The sequence below is a fragment of the Daphnia pulex genome, chromosome 12 (genome assembly GCF_021134715.1).
Source record: "Daphnia pulex isolate KAP4 chromosome 12, ASM2113471v1".
Classification (NCBI taxonomy): Eukaryota; Metazoa; Arthropoda; class Branchiopoda; order Diplostraca; family Daphniidae; genus Daphnia; species Daphnia pulex.
In genome coordinates this window covers 10,602,582-10,624,051 of record NC_060028.1, presented here as the reverse complement: position 1 = coordinate 10,624,051, position 21,470 = coordinate 10,602,582, and the positions used below count along the sequence as shown (strand labels likewise).

Here is a 21,470-nt window from a genome sequence, read left to right as displayed (position 1 = left end):
CGTTGCCGTCCTATTTAAATGAATTGTGAAAATGTAGTAATTAATTATTATTATATTTTATTAGCAGAGATTTAAGCAAAAAAAGATTATATCTTACCAGATTACTTATTATTTGTTATTGTTATTCATTTATAAAACGAATTTCACATCTTCTTTTTGAATCACAACAAAGGCCGCTAGATGGCAGCATGGTCTGTTTTTTCATCCCGCGCTTTCTTTGAATTTTTAAATTAACACTTTCTCCATCTCTTCATAAAGTTTACTCAGTTTCTAGAATTCTTTATGTTCATGTGTTTCGGTGTCTTGAGATAGTATGTATACCCACATTTACACAGGCCGATTAACTCCATTAGCAGTCAATTTACAGCAATAGATTCTAATCTTATTGAACAAGTGCCGTGTGACGTTACTTTTTATAAATAAGGAAATACAAGTGCTATTTACTACTCCATGTAATAATTTAATATTAACAAAACTTCGTTGCAAAATGTGACAAGACGATGAAACTCAATTTTGGACAAAATATTTTATATGAATGCGGTACGGTACAAGTGCATAGAGGAAGAATTTTGTAGGCACATAGATGTAACAATAAATTGCGTACCTTAATTTTCTAAATCAATTTTCTCAAAACATTAAGGAATACGAGTGGAACGGATCAATTTACTTTGCTGTAGAAATGAAACAAAAGGTCAGGAATCGTTTACATAATAAATTCATAAAACATTAACAACTTACTATGAACTCTCGATCGCTGTCAACGAAGCCACCGTTCACACAAACAATTTGATATTGCCTGGATTTTAGAGAGGTCATAGGAACCCATATTTTCTTTGCAGTAGCGTTAGATTTAGTCGAATCAGAAGTGTTTGTCAACTGACGCATTTGATCGCTTTTATGACTTGGATCAAGAATAAGTAAACGCAGTTTTCCCTGTTTCCCTTCGTCAATGCCAATAATCGTGCGGCTGTGTCCTGAAAATTTACGCATCACACACAAATCAGACAAGCCAACATAACTAAAAATTATTGTCCATACCTTGGTGTTGGAAGTAAAGCGGTGGTTTAAATTCTGACGGTTCTTGAAAGTACTGTTTCACCCAATCGAATAAGGCCGGATGTTGTTTACCGTCATCAGAAGTAGGTCGATGAAAATCTATTAAACGGTAACTTGATAAAAACATTGTCATTAATGATCTGTTTTATCAAAAAGAAATATTTACAGCTTACCGAATATGACAAGAAGCCAAAAGTGTTGCAATTTCTGTTGCGCCAATCCATTTACATGTACCATAGAGCTTGCCACCGAGTTGTTGACACCCCTTTATTACAACAATGTAAAAATGTTGAAATTAAAGGGTTGCATAAGTAAATAAAGTGCTCTTGCATTCTTACTTGTTGGTCAAATCCCAACTTCCAGGCTTCTTCTATCGCAGATTGAAGTCGAGTGATGGATGGGACTTGAATTGAATTGCCTAAAGTCGATGACGTCGAAGGACATAACGTTGTCAATCGTTCGGCGCATTGCGGATGGCGAAGAAGGGCACTGAGTAGCATTTGAAGGTTCCTATGCAATTAATTAAACAAATGTAGAATTAACTGTGCCACTGTAATTAATAAACTGATAGAATTACCGATATCCACAGCCCCAGCCAGAATCTCCAAATGAAGCTGCATAGTGGTCAATATCGCTACACATGTGAATGTTCTGCGTTGTAGCAAATCTTCTTATGTGAGATGTTATATCTGTTTACAGAAAAAGTTGAAAATGTCAGAGATAATCATTTTTGCTTGCGCTGCACCTCGAGTAGCTGATGAACCATCGTCAACACCAATCTTCTCAGACATTTTAAGCATAATGCGCTTCTCGTGATAATCAACCGCGGACATATTTCCTCTTTTAACAGATTGTAACAGAGTTGCATCACTTTGTCGATTCATATTTCTCCCTTGATCAAAGCCGTGAAGAGATTGAAGTCGCTTGAAATCCTCGCGTTCCTTCTTTTGCATCAATTCTCGTTCTTGCTCCTCTAATTTTCGTGCAAGCTGTCCATCGTCGTCTGAAGGATATCGTTTAGAAAAGGGAAACACAGTGTAATAGATTAAAGCAAAGAAATAAGAATAATTTCAAATTGGATATATACCAAGTGGTGGAACACATTCATTTGAAAAGTGCTGATTGACATGCTGTGCAAGTACTTCTTCAGAGGAGAACTCATTTGATAAACAGACGGGACAAGAGAATCTAGCAGCTGCAGCCTGAAAAGTGAAAAGGAAATTGGTATAATTGTTACAGTTTTAATCTTCAGTTGTTACAAGAGATTTCATACGCAGGATTTATCTAGGAGCATGGATAATAAAGGATATGAAATATTTACATCATTAATAAACATGTCATGTTCTACATGAAAGTGAGATTCAAGTAGAGAAGAATCTTTAAATATTTCACTGCACAGTGGACAAGCATGATCCATCCGAAAGGAGTTTATTTGATCTCCCGAGCTTTGTCCTTCATGCCCCTAGAGCAAAATGATTCTGAATTACTATACTAAAATTTTGTAACTTCAGTGTTAATTTACCAGGTGTTCATTCTCGATATGAGCTTCAATTTCACTGAGTTCTTCACTAGTTTGAGAGCACATAGGACAAGTGAATTTTTGTAAACTACTGGAAATAATTTTGTTTTGGTCAGAAGTGGTTGCAGAACTGCGACTAGATATTATAATACAATCTTCATCGGAGCTCATTTTTAATAGAATGGTCTTAATTAGCTATATATGTAACAAATTAGCTCCCGCTACTTTCACACCAGTCACCAGATCAAAATTGTAAACAAACTGGGAAACACTCAACATCGTCTGCAACAGCGTTGTGAAAGTCCAAGCAGAAGAAAAAATTTGTAAAATTCTCAATCAATGAAATTTTTAAAAATTCTTTTTAATTAAGTGCAAGTAGAGTCAGTTATAATTTCTTCCGTTTATTCAAGTTTACTGAAATTCTTATGTAATGAATGATTCATCGGAGCTCATTTTTAATAGAATGGTCTTAATTAGCTATATATGTAACAAATTAGCTCCCGCTACTTTCACACCAGTCACCAGATCAAAATTGTAAACAAACTGGGAAACACTCAACATCGTCTGCATCTGCAACAGCGTTGTGAAAGTCCAAGCAGAAGAAAAAATTTGTAAAATTCTCAATCAATGAAATTTTTAAAAATTCTTTTTAATTAAGTGCAAGTAGAGTCAGTTATAATTTCTTCCGTTTATTCAAGTTTACTGAAATTCTTATGTAATGAATGATAAGTCCTTGAGAACATTTTGTAATCGCCGCTAGATGGCAGGTAATGAGCTTTTAGTGGAATAAAAAGGAGCGCGTTCTTTGAACAACATTCCAACTACCCCCAACTTGAAAAAAACAACGTACTTGAGTGGTCCGGTTACCATAGAAACCCCCTCTCGGTACGCGCGCCACTCCTCAATACCACTCATAATATATAAGAGTTCAAATAATGCTTTCCCCCCTCTCCCTTTTTGACCATAAAAAACTCTTCCTATAATAGTCCATTCAATTACCCGCACTGTGCGACGGACGTCAGATGCATCCGTGGGACGCAAGGATGATCTAAATTGAAATTCATATTGGGGACTTGCAGGGGAAAATCGAATTAAACGTCCCAAAATATCTTGATTGTATTCTTCGCCCTAGTACTAATAATCCATCTTTTAAACCTTCAATCCTGTTCAATTTATAGAGTGTCTGCTAGACAAAGTAAATACTAAATAGGACAAATGCGGCCACTTGAAAGCACTGGAATACTCAATTCCAAGTCTAATAATTTCACGAAAAGTTAATTCACTTTTGAAAAGTAATTCAGAGAAAGAGAACTTTCAACGAGAAGCAATGCAACCTCTAGTCTGTCGACCCCATTTCGCCCGATTGGGTCTCTCCTTTCGACCCCACCCACAGGAAGGGGCCCCTGACTCCACCCCCTAACCAATGGCAACGCACTGTGTCATAATGATCGATGAGAACGCGCACAATAGTAAAAAGTGGTGACGTCATAACCATTTATTTCGCAACATTTTTTGGTATTAGCATGTCTTCCGTATAAAAACAACACTTAAAAAGGAACAGAAAAACAGAGCCAAAACAAAAACACACTTTAGAGAGTAAAACGTGGAAACGTTACGTCATAGCGAGACAACAACAACCTCCGAAGCAAAAAAATTAATATAATCACACTTGAATCATATTTCTCTACAGCAATTTATACAGCGGATTGATAAATTAAAGAGTTAAACCTAACAATACACTCTTACAGAAAAAGTGATGAAATCTTAAGGTTTCATGTACATTTTCCGAATTAATAGGCAAACACGCAAATTAGTTTTATGAATACGAAAGGGCGGCGGTGCCAAGAAACAAAGAAAAAGCGAATATCAGAATTTCAAAACGGACGTCGTAACAACCCGTTAGACATGGATAAACTTGGCTGAGGGGGTTTAGGAGGACGCAGAGGTGCGGAAGCAGCTCTGGCGGCTGCAGCAGCTGCAAACTGATGCATGTACGACGCCACGATGAGACGCTGAGTGGCCACTTGCTGAGGATGCGGCGGAACCAATGACGCAGTTTGCGACAACGTGACCAAATTTCTCATCGCTTCCGGATGATGTATCGGGGTAGGTAGACGACGGTGATGATGATGGCGATGGTGATGTTGCTGCTGCTGGATGAGTCTTTGATGCTGTCTCTGAGCTAAACTGTCCGTGATTGAATGAAGTGCGGTGGATCGCTGCTGGACGAATTGCGGAGATGCCGGAGGTTTTGGGCTCGGCTCTCTCGGTGATTTGTTGTTAGACTCTTCCGGAGGACAAGTTCGAGTTGATTTTGAGGACAGATCCAGGGCGCCAGCCGAGTCATCTTCCTCTTCTTCTTCGTCGTTATCCATCCCGGAATCTCTTCCGTTGCTGTTACTGCCGTTCAAATTCACTTCGTCGACAATAATCAACTTGCCTTCGTCTTCAACGTCATCTTCAGCCACCACCACCGTCAACTGTGGCGAATCTTGTTCAATTACTTTGGGAATTTCCGGGGCGGTAGGTTTGCTGTTGTTGTTGACGGAATCGCTGTTGCTGCTGGTGATGGGATCGGATATAGGAAGCAATGGAGGTGGTGGTGGACATTTGGTTGCATTAGGAACTTCCAGTTTATCCCCTTCCGGGGGTGGAGTAGGATTTTGACGAGAAGCCAATTCAGCGGCTTGAACAAGTAGCTCGACACCATTGGGTCGCGACCAAGTAGAGTATTCCGGCGATTTGATCCTCTCGACAATTTTGACTTTGAGAGGATGCAGAGGCTCTATGATCGGAACCAATTCCATCGTCTTGCGCTTTCGACGCTTCTTCTTCCGTCCGCGTTTCTTGCTGGAAGGACTCGACTCGACGGGAATTGACGAATCCAAATTAGATTTCTTGGATGACCGGTGATGTACCGGATGAATCACGTCAGATTCCAGAGGCGAATCCTCCAGTTGATTGGCACGCAATGCAGTCCGTTTAATGGAAATAGACAATCGTTGCTGTTTGGGTGGAGATGAAGGCGGAGGGGCGGATGAACGCTTAACACCTCCGGTAGATTTCCCACCCGTTTCCGTCGACGACGTTCTACTCTGACACCGGCGGGACTGAGTGATGTTGTTGGCGGTGCTTCCAGTGCAAGCGACTACTGCCGTCAATTTTCCAGGTTGATGTTTGACGATTTTGTACTCGAGACGTAGAGGCTCCTCCTAATTAAAGTGATGAATGAGTTGACATTACACTTTAATTGGCTGGGTGGAATGTTTCAAGATATTCGCGGCCGTAGGCTAATGTGAAACGAGCGACTGACAATGACAGATTACCAAATATGTGGAAAAGGTAATCGATGGCAAGTTTTGACAGTTTCAGTTTGACTTTGAAAGGAAAATCACTCAAGACCTACCTGAGTCCAACCCGTTATGTAGGCGACATCCATCAACCGCAAAGCAGAAGCCAGTTTCTCTCCCCCGCAATGGATTTCCACCTATCAAACAAAAACATACGATTTCAATCTGGATTTCCACAGCACAAGGTTAATTTCAAATGAAAGTTCTTACCGCATACTGAGGCGGAAGTTCGAATTTGAGGCTGAGCAGCTTCTGAAAATGGTGAACAGCTACAGCAGCCGGACAGCGGAAGAAACGCCTACCAATACTCTGTAAAAAGGAAAAAGAAATTTGATCCAATGACTAGGAACCTCATAAAAACGCTTTTATTTTTCTTCCTTTCAAGGGGGGAAACCAAAGTAACTATACCTGAGGTGAATTTGGACCTTTCAGGTTGAGACCCTCGTCGCGCGACCTGTTGAGGCAGATTAAAAAGACAGAGGTTACAACCAAGAAACCCCAAATTTTTGTTGGGGGAAAGAAAAACTTACTGAGGTATGAAGTCGAGCGAGAGGGAGATTGGATCGGCAGGCGAGAAGCAGGTTGGATGTTGCAGTGGCGGGGCCACCGTAGTCGCTACAACCAAAAATTCCATCAAGTTAAACATACTGTATACACTATTTTTACACATCTCTTTCACGACATGCAAAAATAAAAACGTGTTGATAGTGGAAACAAAAAAGTAAAACTGGTTTTTCGTATAAATTCTTTCTTTTGACGGTGTGCTAGTTTGACGAAACGTGAAATCGTAACCAGTAATTGTGCATGCACAACGTGTGCTCGTGCCGATAACGGGAGCCGCCACCGGGCGGGAAGAAGCAAAAGGGAACCCATTAAGCGTAGTAGTACTGGTACTACCGGATAAAGAAATATTTGATTAAAAACAGTTTACTGTGTGATGCCGGGGGAAACTCAATGACACGAGAAATGCGTTAGACTATCGTTAGACTATATTTTTATAAACTAAATTAACTTGATTGTGAATCACGCAATCGGGTCCAATAGACATTCCTGGGAATGGAGAAATCCCGAATCGATGGAAGATGAATCACATTGAAAAGAGGGGGGCGTCAATCGACAGTGGGGGAGAGATGAAAGGGAGACAACCCCCTGCTGATTTCGAGCTCATAGAAACCGGAGAGAGATAAAGAATATTCCTTGGCCGGTACACATCCATTGGACGGATGCGAAAAAAAGGGAGGGGGGAAGGAAAAAAGAGACTTGTGCTTTTTAACGTTACATGGGGCGCGGTTGGGTTCTTGTTGTAAAACATCCATCAAGTCGGCATGTAACCACAGTTGACGGGGGTTTAAGATGGAAGAGAGTAGATGAATGCACACACTAGGCGCACATCTTCATCCCCGGGAGAAGAAGAAATGTTTGATCGAAAATAGGTACATTTCGAATACATACACAAAGGATGGTGATCCACAAAGTGCTTGCGCCTGCGCTGTTCTTCGTGCCAGAGACCGGGAACAGCCGTGTAGACCAACGCCTGAACGGCGTGATCCAACTTTAGTTGCTCTCCCAGTCGGGATCGTTGCAGTTGAACTCCGCAACGAGGACAAAATGTTCTGCCACTCTCGACGCGTTGCAGCAAACAGGACTTGCAAACTGTAATTTAAATTATAAGTTATGTCATAAAAATTAATATATAAGAAGACCCGCAGATGAAGCAAAAAAGAACCAAGACAAAGACCGATGACTTCAACAACAACATAATGACGCGTAGATAATGGCCGGATAATTATGGGGCTACTAGTACACAACAACTACTTGTGTCGGTGGAGTACTCACAGGTGTGCATGCACTCGGTGATGGTAGTGGCGTCGATCAGGTAGCCCTGGCAGATTGAGCACGTCAAATTCGACTGGAGTCGACTCAGCGGCAACGTCTTGGAAGATTCCATTGTTGTTGTTGACTTATCTTGTACGTTTTTCTCTATTCAGCTTAGGGGAAAGTGGTAGATTATTTACTTCTTTCAATGGCCATTCATGGTCGATTGTTGTTGTCATCCGTTGTGCCACCTTAAAAACATCAAAGGAAAACTTTTTAATTCTTTTCAATTGTCCACAGAGACGATGATGGATAATGACGTCGATTGTTTCCAACATCCATGTTAAAAGCTGATGATTTTACACATTTCTTTCTTTAACATTTAAAGCTTTTAAACCAGAGAGCGAGATAAGCGATTTGTTTTCGTTTTGATCATATTACCAAGTCAATTTTTGACCTCTGGAACTTGCGTGAATCACGCAGTCTATTGACAACCACTAACTGATAAATAACCACTTGAACAATTTTCCCATCGATGAACGATTTCTACTGCTGCTCAAAGTATTATCGGACGAATGAGTGACGTTACGAGGTGAATAGGTTATCGTGATAAACGACAAGAAAAGACCAGACTCGACATCGTCTAGTCGAGTAAAAAAACACATGCATACACGTGTGTCTCGTTTCTCACGCCGGGTCACGTGACGACGCCTTTTTACCCCGAGGCATCAACCGACCCTCTCCTCCTCCTCCTCCAAGGAATGTACACACACCCAAAAGGTTTTTCTTATTCAAATTTAGTCCTGCCCGTCTTCTTCTTCTTTTGGTTAACATTTTTATTTTTCAGTATCCCAAGAATAACTTTCTTTCGAAATGTTGGCGAAATTTCAGGATAAATTTTTTAAATACGAAATTCTTTTCTGAGCAGAAAAAAGGAACCGAACGACGACGACGTCGAGACGCCATCTCCCCAACACGCAAGACACATTTTCCCGTTTAAATATATATATATATTTCCACGACGGCAACACACACACATAGGACTGTCTGTGTGGCTCCCTTCTCTTTCTCCTCTCCCTCCCCCTCCCTTTCGTTCCCCTCCCCCAATTCACTTCCTATTCATTCCCCACCAGTGCAGACACACACACACACGCACATAACAGTACAACACTCTTTCTAGCCTTACACACACACACACAACTCTGCTCACGTTTTATCAAAATAACCATACGCACGACGGAATGCAAAAATATTTTCAGAGGCTCTTACCTGCGACACACAAAGTCGGTTTTATAATATCCTTTGTTTCAGTTGGAAATTTTCCCTTAAATGGACACACACACAATGAATGATATATAAAAATATAAAACTCTTTTTTTCCTTAACGAGGGCGCTGTGCCTTACATTTACACACACAGCACACAACGAACGACCACGAAAAACGGAACGAACCGAACTCTGGCCGTCCCTGGCGGCGACTGATGGAACATGTAGCCGGTCGATGCTACGACTGCAAGGCCCGCCTCCCTCCCCAAATCCCGAGTTCTCATTGGTCAACGTATGATCACGTGCTTTTGGTCGCCATCTTGCTGCAAGAACATTCTCTGTGTTGTTTCTCGGCCGCACCCGAAACAGGATGCTTTTCAACCTGACAAAGCTCTCATTTCCATCCTCTTTCGTCGCGGAATTAAGCCCTTTTAATCTCTTCTTATGATAAATCAATTAGTATGAGACGATAGTGTATTTTACGGCGAGTGCGATGGTAGTATTTGATGGCCGAAATAAATAAATGTAATAGCTATTGTGAGCAGTTGAAAGGCGACTGTTTTGGTCGAGCTTGAATTCACCCATAGCCAGAACGGAGATCATTCGATGATGCCAACGTAATAAACGCTGATTAAACGTTTCAGCTCCATATTGCCGCAGAATCATTGATACCAAACGATAGATCATAACACAAGCAACGTGTTTGTCATATATTTTAGTCTTGAAATCGAATTTTAAATGGTCTTTCGAACTGTTTTTCTGCCGACATTTATCCAGACGAGTCAGCATGGCGGCCATTTTATCTTAACACGTAATTGTAAATTACGTCAAAGCATTACAATATTCTTAAAATTGAATTCGACAGGAAGGTTGGAAATATTTTTGCCAATCTTTTGGTACCTTTATTTTCACTTGAAATCGAGAATTAAGTCGCCATTTTACTGTTTTTCGGTCGTCATTTTCAGTTTTTCGGCGTCTAGAGTCGTCATTACTCTTACCAGTCAAGTCGTCTTGCTCTTGGATAATTAACTCATTAGGTAACCATTAGCAAAAGAAGGTGTACAAAAAGTAAGACATGTTTACCAACATGCTGTTGTAATTTGTAAAACAACTAGTTAAACATATTTGAGAGAAAAAGAAACAACAATCTCTAAACCCGTCAACCCGGTAGCCATTACATGATGAACGACGTGTTATTCGCGGGAAAGATATCTGCACGATATTATTTTTTTTTACGTGTTGGTCGGTTGCCTAGGGGATGTGGCAAAATTTGCATTGCAGTCTGCACGTGAAGAAGATCACGTGATCCGAGAAACTGTGTCTCACGCCGACGTCCTTGAAAAGATTTTGTTATTTATTATTGTTGATCGAGGACAGACAGAAAAGGTTGGGAGTCTGGTCTGTAAATTCTTTGTCAAATTGATATCAAAACTTGTTACGAATAAGGCCGCCAAATTACTTGTTGTCGTGTAGTAATTTTATAACTTTTGCCTGAAATTCACGGCGCATTTTTCGTCTACAAATTTTCGAATTTCTTTTTTGTTCCTTTCACAAAAGTCAAATAATCACGATCTGATTAGACTACAATCACGATTTTTCTCCTGTACTTAATATTCAATCATTGTAGAACATTTTACAGTAGTAAAATAGAGCTTTTAACTTTGATATCTATTGATTTTAGACACGTTTCAAATGAAAATAGTTGGATGAATCTGGATAAATTACATGCAGACTACGTGACTACTTGATTATTATTAGCCATTTTCGTCTGCTTGAAATCGGTATTGTTTTACATACGGATGACTTGATATTATAAAACTGGCTTACGGTTAAACATAGGGATGATGATACTCTAATTGCAGCTCTGTGAAAGGCGAAACCCGAAATTGCCGAAATGGATTTTTAAAATGCGTAAAGCAATCAAGTGTGTTGACCTGTGCTGAAACGGGAGCCGCGAAGCCCATCAATGGCTGTGACCATAAACTCATAAAAATGTCCCCCGAAATTTTTCTATTTTTTACGATCTTGACGGGGGTGCCGGACATTTGTTTCGCACGATGGTTCCGTTCAATGATGTAGGCCAGCCACTACCAAAGCGCAAAAAAAAGATCCCGGCACGAGGCATCGATCGATATAGACGCCCGTATAGACAGAAGAGGAGGGGGGACGACGCCTCGAAGCGTCGTCATGGTAACAGCTGGCAGGTACTAATAATGTCGCATCTTCATTCACCCTCTCTCTATAAAATACATTCAATTAAAAGCAGACGCTACAGTGACGTCACTTTTCACGGATGATAAATTAAAACAATACAATTTTATGAAATTCTTTATACATTCCAATTTACAATTTTTAAAATTCTTAATGAAATAAAAACATTTGCCAAATTCTTTGACAAAATGCCGCGCGCATCTTTTCGTTAGTTACGTATGCATGAATTTGACTCTACACACCTGGAATATCAGAAGGAGAGAAGAAGAAGAAGACGGGATAAAAAGCGTCAGAAAAGAGAGAGAGAACCTTATAACGCTTCCGGCAAGACTCAATCCCGCGTAACCATCAAACCCGTGCACCATCAAACTACGCCGCTAGCAAGGTCTCTCTCTCTGAGCCGCCACGATGCCATTAACCAGCCAATTCAAAAAAGAAGAAAAATTTTTCTTATATACCTCTAGACAGGTAGATGTGTATACACCTTTCTTTTTTTAAGGTTCAATGAAATTCTATGCATTTATAGAAGGAATCCAATCAAAATGAATGGGATTTACACTCAACATTTTTTCGGGTTGGTCATTTGCATTATTTTACTTCCTTAAAACAACTTCCTGTTCATTGCTTATGATAATTGTTCTTGAACAAAATGAATTATGTCCAACTTACGTATAGAAATTCGAGTATTTCTTAGCAGCCTGAGGCTTCTACACAAATCAAAAAAGGCCTATCGCCCTTTACGATCCGCCGTAAACCTGGGCACACGGTCCATTAAAGGTCCCATGCCTTTTTTCGAATTCAATCTAACGCCGGCAACTTGTAAAATCAATGTATTCAAAGTGTCCATTTAATAGTTTATGTATAATATGTATAGAAAAATATATGTGTCAAGTCACAAGCATGCAGCCAAAAAGAAATGTTTCATGGAACACACACACACACACACATAAACACAAACAAAAAAGACACAAATCACATCCGATCAAGCGGAATTTGGTGAAGATGGCGGAAATTTCTTTCCGGCCGGATTTTTCTTAGATTTTTTCTTATTATTATTTCCGCGAAATATGAGCGGAGGATTCGACTTTAATAAATCTAATAGGCTCTGAGCTTGCTGGCTGCTGTGGGCTGTAGACGGGCGGATGTGCTGATGGAACAGATCCCAAATTGGAGGCTTTTTAATGTCATCACTGGACAACTTGTTGGTGTTATTGGCGGAACAAGTTGTGGATTGAGCTGCAGCTTCCAACACGGCCATGGATTGAGCCGGATCTTGCTGCTGGACATGATGATAGACGGCGCTGGGCGTCATGAAATAAGGATGAGGACCCATTTTGGAAGTAGAACCTACTGGACTGGCGCTGGATCTGCAACTTCCGGCTGATAAAGGCGATGACACATCACTCGAATCGCCTTTGCTTCCGGACAAGTCTAACGCGCCGATACTGTCGTGAATTTCATCATCTGGTCCGCCAGAGGTTGCGCCAGTCGGATCGGGTGTCACGCAAATCCGGAGTGGAGCCAGCGGATCAGGTGATTCGATCGATTCTTCCTTGGTTGTTGGGTCGACTACTTCCTTGTCCGTCTTGTCAACTTGTGGTTCCTCTTCTTTCACTTCTTCCGGCCGGAATTCTGAAGGGTTGGTTATTCTTTGGAGTCTTTTGGCAAATAATGCGCGATCATCCAAATCAAAAACAGCTTTTGGCAACCAATTGTGAATTTTGTTGGACTCGCCGGAATCGGTCTCAAGGGGTGGGGCGGTACTTCCGGCGGACGGAATAGGTGTAGAGCAACTGAATTCAGCCGTTCTCGCCTCGTCAAAAATTGTTTTAGCGACAGGAACGACCAGTGAATCAACAGCTGAAGCTTCCGGCGTCGTCCGTTGAATCTTTTCAGCTACTTTCTCTGCGGATGAACGCTTCCGGCGTTTGGTTCTCCTCTCTTCTTTGCCGTTACACTGCCAACTCCGCTTGCTGGTAATGTCAACTAGACTCGCTCGCTGGTTACCTTTCACCTTGACCTCTTCCGCCGGTGGAGTCGTCTTCCGCTGGATCGGCTCTTCCTCTTTGATGGTAGGAGATATCCGGTACCACAATCTCAATGGCTCCCTCTGCAATTCATTAAAATAAAAAGTGGACCGCACCATCCCACAAGATTAAAAAACAGATTCTTATCTACAAATTTTGTTGGTTTAAATGACGTCAGACAAGACTTTATACCTCTTTCCATGAGAAAATGTAGGCCACGTCGGACAGTTTGTATTCTGGCGCCAGCGGTCGACCGTTGTACAAAATTTCCAACTGCATCAAAAATTTGATAAATGTAATAAAAATAAGCCTACTACTACTACACATTTGTTTTTTCACTCTATTTGTTGACTAAATGATAAATGGCTCTTTACCTTGTGTGTGGCTGGATCAGTGACGTTGAATTTATTGCGGAGAAATTTGACCAAATGGCCGATGGGAAGGTCAGCCGGACACCGGAAGAAACGACGATGCTGCTGTTGGGACCCAGATTCCGACAAATCATCTTTCCCCAAATTGGCTCGTAAGCCAAATTCGCAGTTTCTATACATTTAATAACCAATTCAAATTTGAACTGCCAAAAAGTTAACCAAAAAATGTGTTCCAGTGACTTACGGTTCTGCGTATTCCAGGGACATGGAGATTGGATCGTTGGGAGCGAAAAATGATTGCAGGTAACATTCTTCAGCTTTACTATCCTCAACAAAGTTATTCATTTTGGAAGCTTCGAAACGCTCTTGGCGGAACTGCTTCCTTCTGTCCAATTCGTTCCGGGCCAGCCGCGGGACCATCTTGTAGACGATACTCTGTAGCGTGTAGTCTCTCCTTTTAAAAAAAAGATTGATAATCATCTTTGGGAGAATGAATTTTAAAATAAAAATACTGACCTGAGTTGGGAAAAAGGCTTAGTGGTGCTGAGCGGGACGGAACAAGATGGGCATTGATGGAATTCCGCCACGTGCGGAACGACGCATGAGCGGCAAACTGTAACGAAAAAAACCATTATTATTTTTCCCTGTCACTTTTTGGTAATGATGCTCACATGAATGAAGACATTCGGTAATTGTAGTAGCGTCCACCAGGTAACCTTTACAGACGGTACAGATCAGGTGACAATTAACGTCACCGACACTGGGCGGAGTTTTGCCATCGTCCGTCGATTCAATCATTTCTAAAATTGAATCAATAAGAAATAACTATCATATATTCTTCAACAGAGGAGCACCCAAGAGGTAATCAAATATGCAAATGAGTAGTCTGTTAATAGACCTGGAAAACTCTTTACTCTCTCAACACCCAATTTGCTCTTGGGCTGGAAAGGTGCGGACCAATGGGCGTTAGTGGGGGGATGTGACCTGTGAGAAAATGACCCCAGGCCAAACCGGATGGAACACAACGGTTATATTTCTTTGGGTTTAAAAAATAAAGGGAAAGATGATGAAAAGAGGGAGAAAGAGGGGAGAGAATATAATAATAGAGAGACTCTATGCGGGAATAAAAAGAGAGGGGCGTGAAAGTGCCGTGCGGTGGTCGAGCACGTGGCGACACTTCTCTATACACCCCTTCCCGATCACGGCCCCCCGCCTGATCTCCTCATTTGAATAGCCCACGGGAATTCCTGAATCTCAAATGATGACCAATATTCCATCTGACCTTCATTTTTAGTACTGGACGCTTCTATCTTTTTTGATTGATGGCGGATCAAACCAAACATCAATCAAAAACGTCTCGAAAAAATAGCCAAAACACCAAAAACTAATCAAACTGTTATCAGATTTAATCCTTCCTAAAGATAAAAAAATGAACAAATAAAATTGATAAAAGATTTTCTTTTCCCACACAAAATAATAAATATTTTCTTCCCCCCTTTTCTTTTTTCGTATAATAATAAATAGAGGAAACACGAACCCGATGTATAACTACTACGCGTGGGGGAAATGACGTCATTTCATCATTTTCTGGCGTCAGCTGATAGGGAGGTGCCCAACCCCCCCTTGATCTCTTCTTTCTAGCTCACCAAAACTCGGAATATAACGGAGAGAGATGGGAGGGGTGCACACACACGAAAATCCCGAAAGAGCTGAACCGCGGATCGGGAAACCGCCCGGCGGGTTGAAAGAACCGCGGGTTAGGGAGGGGAACAGAAAAAAAAAACCTTTCCCCTCCTTTTTTTTTAATACGGCGGGGTGGATGGTAGGGGGTGGTTTCTCCCCACCCTCCCTTTGGGCTTTATCATCATCCCCTTCTCCTGCCCTTTCTACTCGGTTGTTTGTGCTATCCCCCCTGTTCTCCTGTTTTCTCGGATGCCGCCAGCCACATCATTTCTCTCTTTTTCCTCTTTTCTTCTTCTTCTTCTTCCTCCTTCTATTCTGAAAGAGGAACGTCGTTGTAATTTCCATGCGATGCCTAGAATATTATTTTACCAGACGACCAGTAGCAGCCAAATAATACCAAAAACCGTTTTCGCCATGTTTGATTCAATACCAAATGTAGGTGACACGATTCTACAACGATTCAAATAAATAGTGGGAAATGATTTTGGAAACTTACTGGAATCGTGGTGACAAGATTCCATCCAGTCCACACACAGTTGTCATTAAGGAATGACAAGGTAACAAACTCTGGTCAATATTCAATTGCACTGAAAACACATTTCCACAAAAAAATTGGCCACTGAAAATATTGAACACACACACGAAAAACAGCACAGCTTTTTTAACCACGATATTTTCTGCTTCTCGAATCGACGGAGAGTAGAAAAAGAATAAAACTGGTGGGGAGAGTTGTTGGGCTCTGTCGGTGGGAGCTGGGTTGGTGGGTGGTGACCCTCTTTCACCACCCGCGACTGGGTGGTAGACACACCCACTTGGATTCAATGGGAACCAATGGGGATAGAAGATCCATGGGGCAGGGGGAAGATTCTTAACGAGGCCTTAGGCGACGGGTGGGTAAAACAGCATTGCCGTTTCTTTTTATAACCAGACTCTCCCGTGGAGGTTTTTTTCCTCCTCTCCACCCACTCGCCACCCTCTTTCTCTATTGTGTCAAGCACACACACACACACAACCTCCCAAGATTTTATTTTACATTCCCGTTTCGTTTGTTTTTCAGACGAGAGCCCTTGAACTGAATAATGGCCGCTCATTTGCATTCGTCAGGCCTTTTGTAGAAGAATTTTCTGTTTCGTCTGCTATACATGAAATTGATTACAACCTTCCAAACTTTTAGTAAAAATTGCATCAGTTAAATTTAGGATGTATAACAGCTCACACACGCGCCACTCGGATCTATTTTCACTTTTGCCACGACACAACATCCTCCTCCCCTTCGTCTATTTTTAGTCTGCTCGGCTAAAGAGATCCTCCTCGACGAAATTCACAACCACATTCGTTGTGTGTTCACTCGGTAAAAAATCAAGTTGACCATCCTCCTGAATTTTCTGCCTTTGATAAAAGCCAGATGGTCACCGGAAAAAAAGAGGCTAAAAACATGGAACAATATAAAAAGGGGCTTATAAAAGGATAGAAAAGGGTCCAAGCCGAAAGGATAAAGTGAAGTACATGCAGGGGGATTAGGCTACTGCTGATTTTTTTACAAACCTGCATTAATAGTCCTTTTTTTGAAGAGTAGTTTCGGCTTAGATAATTTACCTTAAAGACATTTTGTATAGCTATCAAAAATCAAAATTTATAGAAATCGATTGAAGGGATTTCAGATTAATGGATAACGCCATGAGGGGGGGTTATCATGTCCGATTTCTGTTCAACATATTGTTGGCCATTAAGAATGAAGAAGAAAAGTCTGAGCTGGTGGATGTCGCATCTTTGTGTAGACAAGGACCCCGACATGAGAGCCGCTGTATAGACGTAAAAGGGGAAAATCAATTCATCAGGAGCGCCATCGACAAGGGGCTGCTCAGCCGTCGATATAAAATTATGCAGTCGGACCTGTGAACTCGTATAACGGACGAAATCGATAAAGTTACTAATTCATCTTCAGGTAAATAATCGGAACTGACAATTTGTCATTTGTAGAGCTGATTCCAAATTTCTGCGAGGATTCCTACGTAAAAGATGCTGAAACATTAGTAACATGGGCAGAAAAGACAACAAGTTGATGGAAAAAGTTTTTGTCAAGAAAATTTTGTCTTTAGTTCAGAAATCTGGCGATGACGCTTGAAAAAAGAACAAACACAAAAATGCCACCGAGGAGGAAAAAGAGAAAGCTGTCCAAAGGAGAACAAAAGACTTGGCTACTTGACAAAACCTTGCAGGTCTAAAAATGCTGAATGCGACTTTGGACCATGGAACTGACCATGGCAACTAAACAAACCGATTTTTCAACACCAATTTCGGAGAAATCGCCAAGTAATCGAGTGCTGCTAGGCCTACAAGAATTTTGCTGTTAAAAAACTGATTTTGATCAAAAGCCCAGAGTTGATCCACTTAAAATTAAAATAACAACTGAATCTGATTATGTAAGGTGGCAAACAATGTTCTACGTCGTCAAGATAAGATTGGAATTTTGAATGAATACGAGCTATCAGCTAGCCAAAGATACCACAGTCTCAACGATCCTTTGTGTAGAAACGGGGCGTGGCTTACTAAAAGGCCTAGCCAATAGGGCGCGTCTCCTCTCCCATTGGTTCCAACCGCCAACACCACCGACCAATGCAAGCGATATCTTTTAACCACATATCCTCACTATATTCCAACTTTATATTACGGCTAAAACATTAAAAAAATTAGGAGAAAAAATCGCGTTAACATCTCTGATTGTTGGACACATCAACTTGTGGGGTAATTAGAAAAATGCTAATCTGTTTAAGGTTTGTTTACTTAATTGGCGGATGACTCAGTTTTTCGGTTCAATCCGTTGATAATCAAGTTGACGACTTGCAGCGCTGCCACCGGAATCTTGGTGCCTATAAACCCAGGAAAAATCATCAAATTATATCCATTAAAACATTTGATAGGAAAAATAAAAGAAACGCACCCGGTCCGAAAATGGCAGACGCGCCAGCTTCGAAAACCATGTCGTAATCCTGTGGCGGAATAACACCACCGACGACTACGAGAATATCTGATCTGCCCATCTCTTTCAAGACCTTAATCAATTCGGGTACAAGAGTCCGATGGGCAGCCGCCAGCGATGAAACTCCGACGACGTGAACGTCAGCGTCGATGGCTTGCTGGGCAACTTCACGCGGAGTCTTTTAACAAGTGAAAAACCATTAAGTTCTACTGGGGGGCACCCGGAATAACGAAAGAGACACACCTGGAATAGAGGGCCGATGTCGACATCGAAGCCAAGGTCAGCGAATCCAGTAGCGATAACTTTTGCGCCACGATCATGTCCGTCTTGTCCCATCTTGGCGACCAGGATGCGTGGACGACGACCTTCTAAGGCCACCAACTCATCAATCTATCACGGGAATCGCCCTCGCCGGTTGAATTATCATTTGGAATTGACATGCAAATTCAAATTTGGTTCAACCTACCTTTTTGGCGACTACTTCAAACTGCTCCTTGTCGGCGAATTCACTTTTATAGGCCCCAGATATCATCGTGTCGTGCGCTACGTGACGACCAAACACCTGTTGGTTACCAAGCCCCATTTTTAGAATGCGTAGAAATCAAAGAAGAAAAATAAAGAAAAGATTTTTCCTACTTTTTCCATGGCTTGGGTTATTTCGCCTACGGTGCAGCGAGCACGAGAAGCCTCGACGGCCAAGGCCAATAAATTGCCCTCGGCACCGGCAGCGCAATCTGTTATCGCTTTGAGACACTGTTCTGCCTTGGCCGAATCACGGGTTGCTTTAACCTGCAATAAATAATTGAATAACAGATTCAATATTTTAGTTTAAATGTTTGGTTAGCAAAGTAGAATTTACCTTGTTGATTTTATCAATTTGTTTGTTTCGAACTTCTTCGTTGTTGATCATCAAAACGTCTACTTGTTCCGGGTTCTCCGGTTGATATTTATTTACACCCACGATTGTTTCTGAATAATTCAAATATTTGCGATTAAGTTTTGCCAGTCAGAATGGAAATAAAATAAAAGTACCATAGCCGGAATCAATTTGAGCTTGGCGACGAGCTGCGCATTCTTCGATTTTCAATTTTGGCCAGCCAGAAGCTACAGCTTTGGCCATACCACCCATTTGCTCCACTTCATCCACAATTCGTTTTGCTTTGTTGTAAACCTCGTCAGTTAGGTTCTCCATCATATAACTGCCGGCCCATGGATCAATGATCTATTGAGAGAACTTCCAATAAATATATAAAACAATTTTAAAACATTTTAGATCTAACTTTTGGTATTCCTGTTTCTTCTTGTAGAATGATTTGTGTGTTACGAGCGATGCGGGAAGAAAACTTGGAAGGCAAAGCCAAAGCTTCATCAAATGAGTTGGTGTGAAGGGACTGGGTGCCACCAAAAACGGCAGCCATAGCTTCAACTGTCGTGCGGACAATGTTATTATACGGATCTTGAGCAGTCAGTGACCAGCCAGACGTCTGACAATGAGTCCTCAATGCCAACGACTTTTGGCTCTTTGGACTGAAATTTTCCTGGAGCAAATGAGCCCAGAGACGACGAGCTGCTCTTAGCTTGGCGATTTCCTGTTCAAAGCACAGATAATTACAAATTCAAGGGATTTAAAATGTTACAAGATTTGTTTACCATGTAAAAATTCATTCCAATGCCAAAGAAGAAAGAAAGACGTGGTGCAAACGCATCGATTGATAAACCTGATTTTAAGCCTGTTCGACAGTATTCAATGCCATCGGCCATAGTGAATCCCAGTTCAAGAGTTGCAGTGGCACCAGCCTCTTGCATGTGATAACCAGATATACTGATTGAGTTGAACTTGGGCATTTTCTGTATGTAAAAATGATAATAATCAACAATACGCCGAATGATGGCCGACATCACAAAAAATTTTGGTACCGCAGAAATGTAACTAAAGATATCACCAATGATTCTCATGGAGGGAGCTGGAGGGTAGATGTAGGTATTTCTAACCATGAATTCTTTTAAAATGTCGTTCTGAATCGTCCCTGATAAGAGTTCCGCTTTCACACCCTGTTAACATATTATCATTACCAGCTTATTTATTTTTAAACATGTATTTGCATACCTGTTCTTCGGCAGCAACAATATGCATTGCCAAAACTGGAATCACAGCCCCATTCATTGTCATAGAGACAGACATCTTCTCTAGAGGAATACTATCAAAGAGTGCTTTCATGTCCTCAACACTGTCAATAGCCACTCCAGCCATTCCTACATCACCATAAACTCGTGGATTGTCAGAGTCATACCTAACATACAAAGAATATTAGGTATATCAGAAAATAAAGACTAAAACATGTTTTTACTAACCCACAGTGAGTGGCAAGATCAAAAGCCACACTCAAACCTTGTTGACCAGCCTTAATGTTTTCTTTATAAAACTTGTTGCTTTCCTCGACTGTGCTGAAACCTGCATACTGTCTGATTGTCCATGGCCTTTGGGAGTACATTGTAGGATATGGACCACGAGTATAAGGAAACTTTCCCGGTAACTCATGTTCAAGCCTGATTGTTTTAAAAGATTTAGGATTTCTTATGATCAGTGAAGTTTAATAACATTTTATTACTATGTACCCTTCAACATCCTTTTTTGTGTAGATTGGTTTCAAAGTGATGTCTTCTGATGTATACCAGAGAAGTTCTTCCTCTGGATTTTTACCTTTCAACTGTTTTTTTGCCAAGGCTGTCCACTCAGGATCAAGAGGCTGTCTATGCAAACATCTGAATTGGCTCACCTAAGCAAAAGATTTATGCAATAAACTTTTTATCAATGTTGGAAAATATTTTTCTACTTGCGACGCTGAGATTAAACGAAGTGAGCTAGAATATCTCAAAAGAAAAGAAGCCATGGCAACAGACAGTTTCAATTATCAACTTTTTGTTACAATTGCGCCTTATCGAATAAAGAACGTGTTGGAGACGAAAACAAATGGAGGGAAATTGTGCAGCAAAATGTAAACACCGCAAAACACTGGTGGCCTAAGAAATTTCAAAATCGTCTGCTAGTGGAGTTTAGTTGCTCGTATCTAAAACGGCCGCTAGATGGACGTTTAGGTAAAGAATAACGCGAATTTATGAATAATTTTCCCGGAAATGACTGTGTGAATACCTAATGTATTTCCTCTTTATGAAACTATAATATCGTGATGG

General features: G+C 41.1%; 4 protein-coding genes across 4 annotated transcripts; all 4 read right to left on the bottom strand.

Moving 5' to 3' along the window:
* Window positions 1-437: 437 nt before the first annotated feature.
* Window positions 438-3,108, bottom strand: LOC124208820 (zinc finger-containing ubiquitin peptidase 1-like). The gene is made up of 11 exons (XM_046606703.1): window positions 3,029-3,108; window positions 2,579-2,746; window positions 2,378-2,518; window positions 2,144-2,258; window positions 1,802-2,059; window positions 1,634-1,745; window positions 1,395-1,566; window positions 1,230-1,321; window positions 1,039-1,169; window positions 739-974; window positions 438-671 (listed from the first exon to the last, which is right to left on the bottom strand). Exons 2-11 carry the CDS (start codon window positions 2,744-2,746, stop codon window positions 636-638), a joined length of 1,461 nt encoding a protein of 486 aa, XP_046462659.1. The 5' UTR covers window positions 3,029-3,108; the 3' UTR covers window positions 438-635.
* A 947-nt stretch (window positions 3,109-4,055) lies between these two features.
* LOC124208659 (polycomb group protein Psc-like) lies at window positions 4,056-9,229 on the bottom strand. The gene is made up of 8 exons (XM_046606504.1): window positions 9,010-9,229; window positions 7,762-7,991; window positions 7,378-7,578; window positions 6,456-6,540; window positions 6,334-6,379; window positions 6,136-6,234; window positions 5,982-6,062; window positions 4,056-5,787 (listed from the first exon to the last, which is right to left on the bottom strand). The coding sequence occupies exons 2-8, from the start codon at window positions 7,871-7,873 to the stop codon at window positions 4,450-4,452; spliced, it is 1,962 nt and encodes a 653-aa protein (XP_046462460.1). The 5' UTR covers window positions 7,874-7,991; window positions 9,010-9,229; the 3' UTR covers window positions 4,056-4,449.
* Window positions 9,230-12,031: 2,802 nt separating this feature from the next.
* On the bottom strand, window positions 12,032-17,785 carry LOC124210014 (polycomb group protein Psc-like). The gene is made up of 7 exons (XM_046608277.1): window positions 15,795-17,785; window positions 14,287-14,415; window positions 14,132-14,228; window positions 13,860-14,069; window positions 13,619-13,787; window positions 13,437-13,517; window positions 12,032-13,327 (listed from the first exon to the last, which is right to left on the bottom strand). The coding sequence occupies exons 1-7, from the start codon at window positions 15,817-15,819 to the stop codon at window positions 12,200-12,202; spliced, it is 1,839 nt and encodes a 612-aa protein (XP_046464233.1). The 5' UTR covers window positions 15,820-17,785; the 3' UTR covers window positions 12,032-12,199.
* A 143-nt stretch (window positions 17,786-17,928) lies between these two features.
* On the bottom strand, window positions 17,929-21,343 carry LOC124210012 (methylmalonyl-CoA mutase, mitochondrial-like). The gene is made up of 14 exons (XM_046608274.1): window positions 21,113-21,343; window positions 20,895-21,055; window positions 20,631-20,825; window positions 20,386-20,569; window positions 20,196-20,330; window positions 19,929-20,126; window positions 19,559-19,867; window positions 19,311-19,500; window positions 19,138-19,247; window positions 18,915-19,067; window positions 18,745-18,840; window positions 18,522-18,668; window positions 18,240-18,456; window positions 17,929-18,168 (listed from the first exon to the last, which is right to left on the bottom strand). Exons 1-14 carry the CDS (start codon window positions 21,167-21,169, stop codon window positions 18,083-18,085), a joined length of 2,238 nt encoding a protein of 745 aa, XP_046464230.1. The 5' UTR covers window positions 21,170-21,343; the 3' UTR covers window positions 17,929-18,082.
* Window positions 21,344-21,470: the final 127 nt, after the last annotated feature.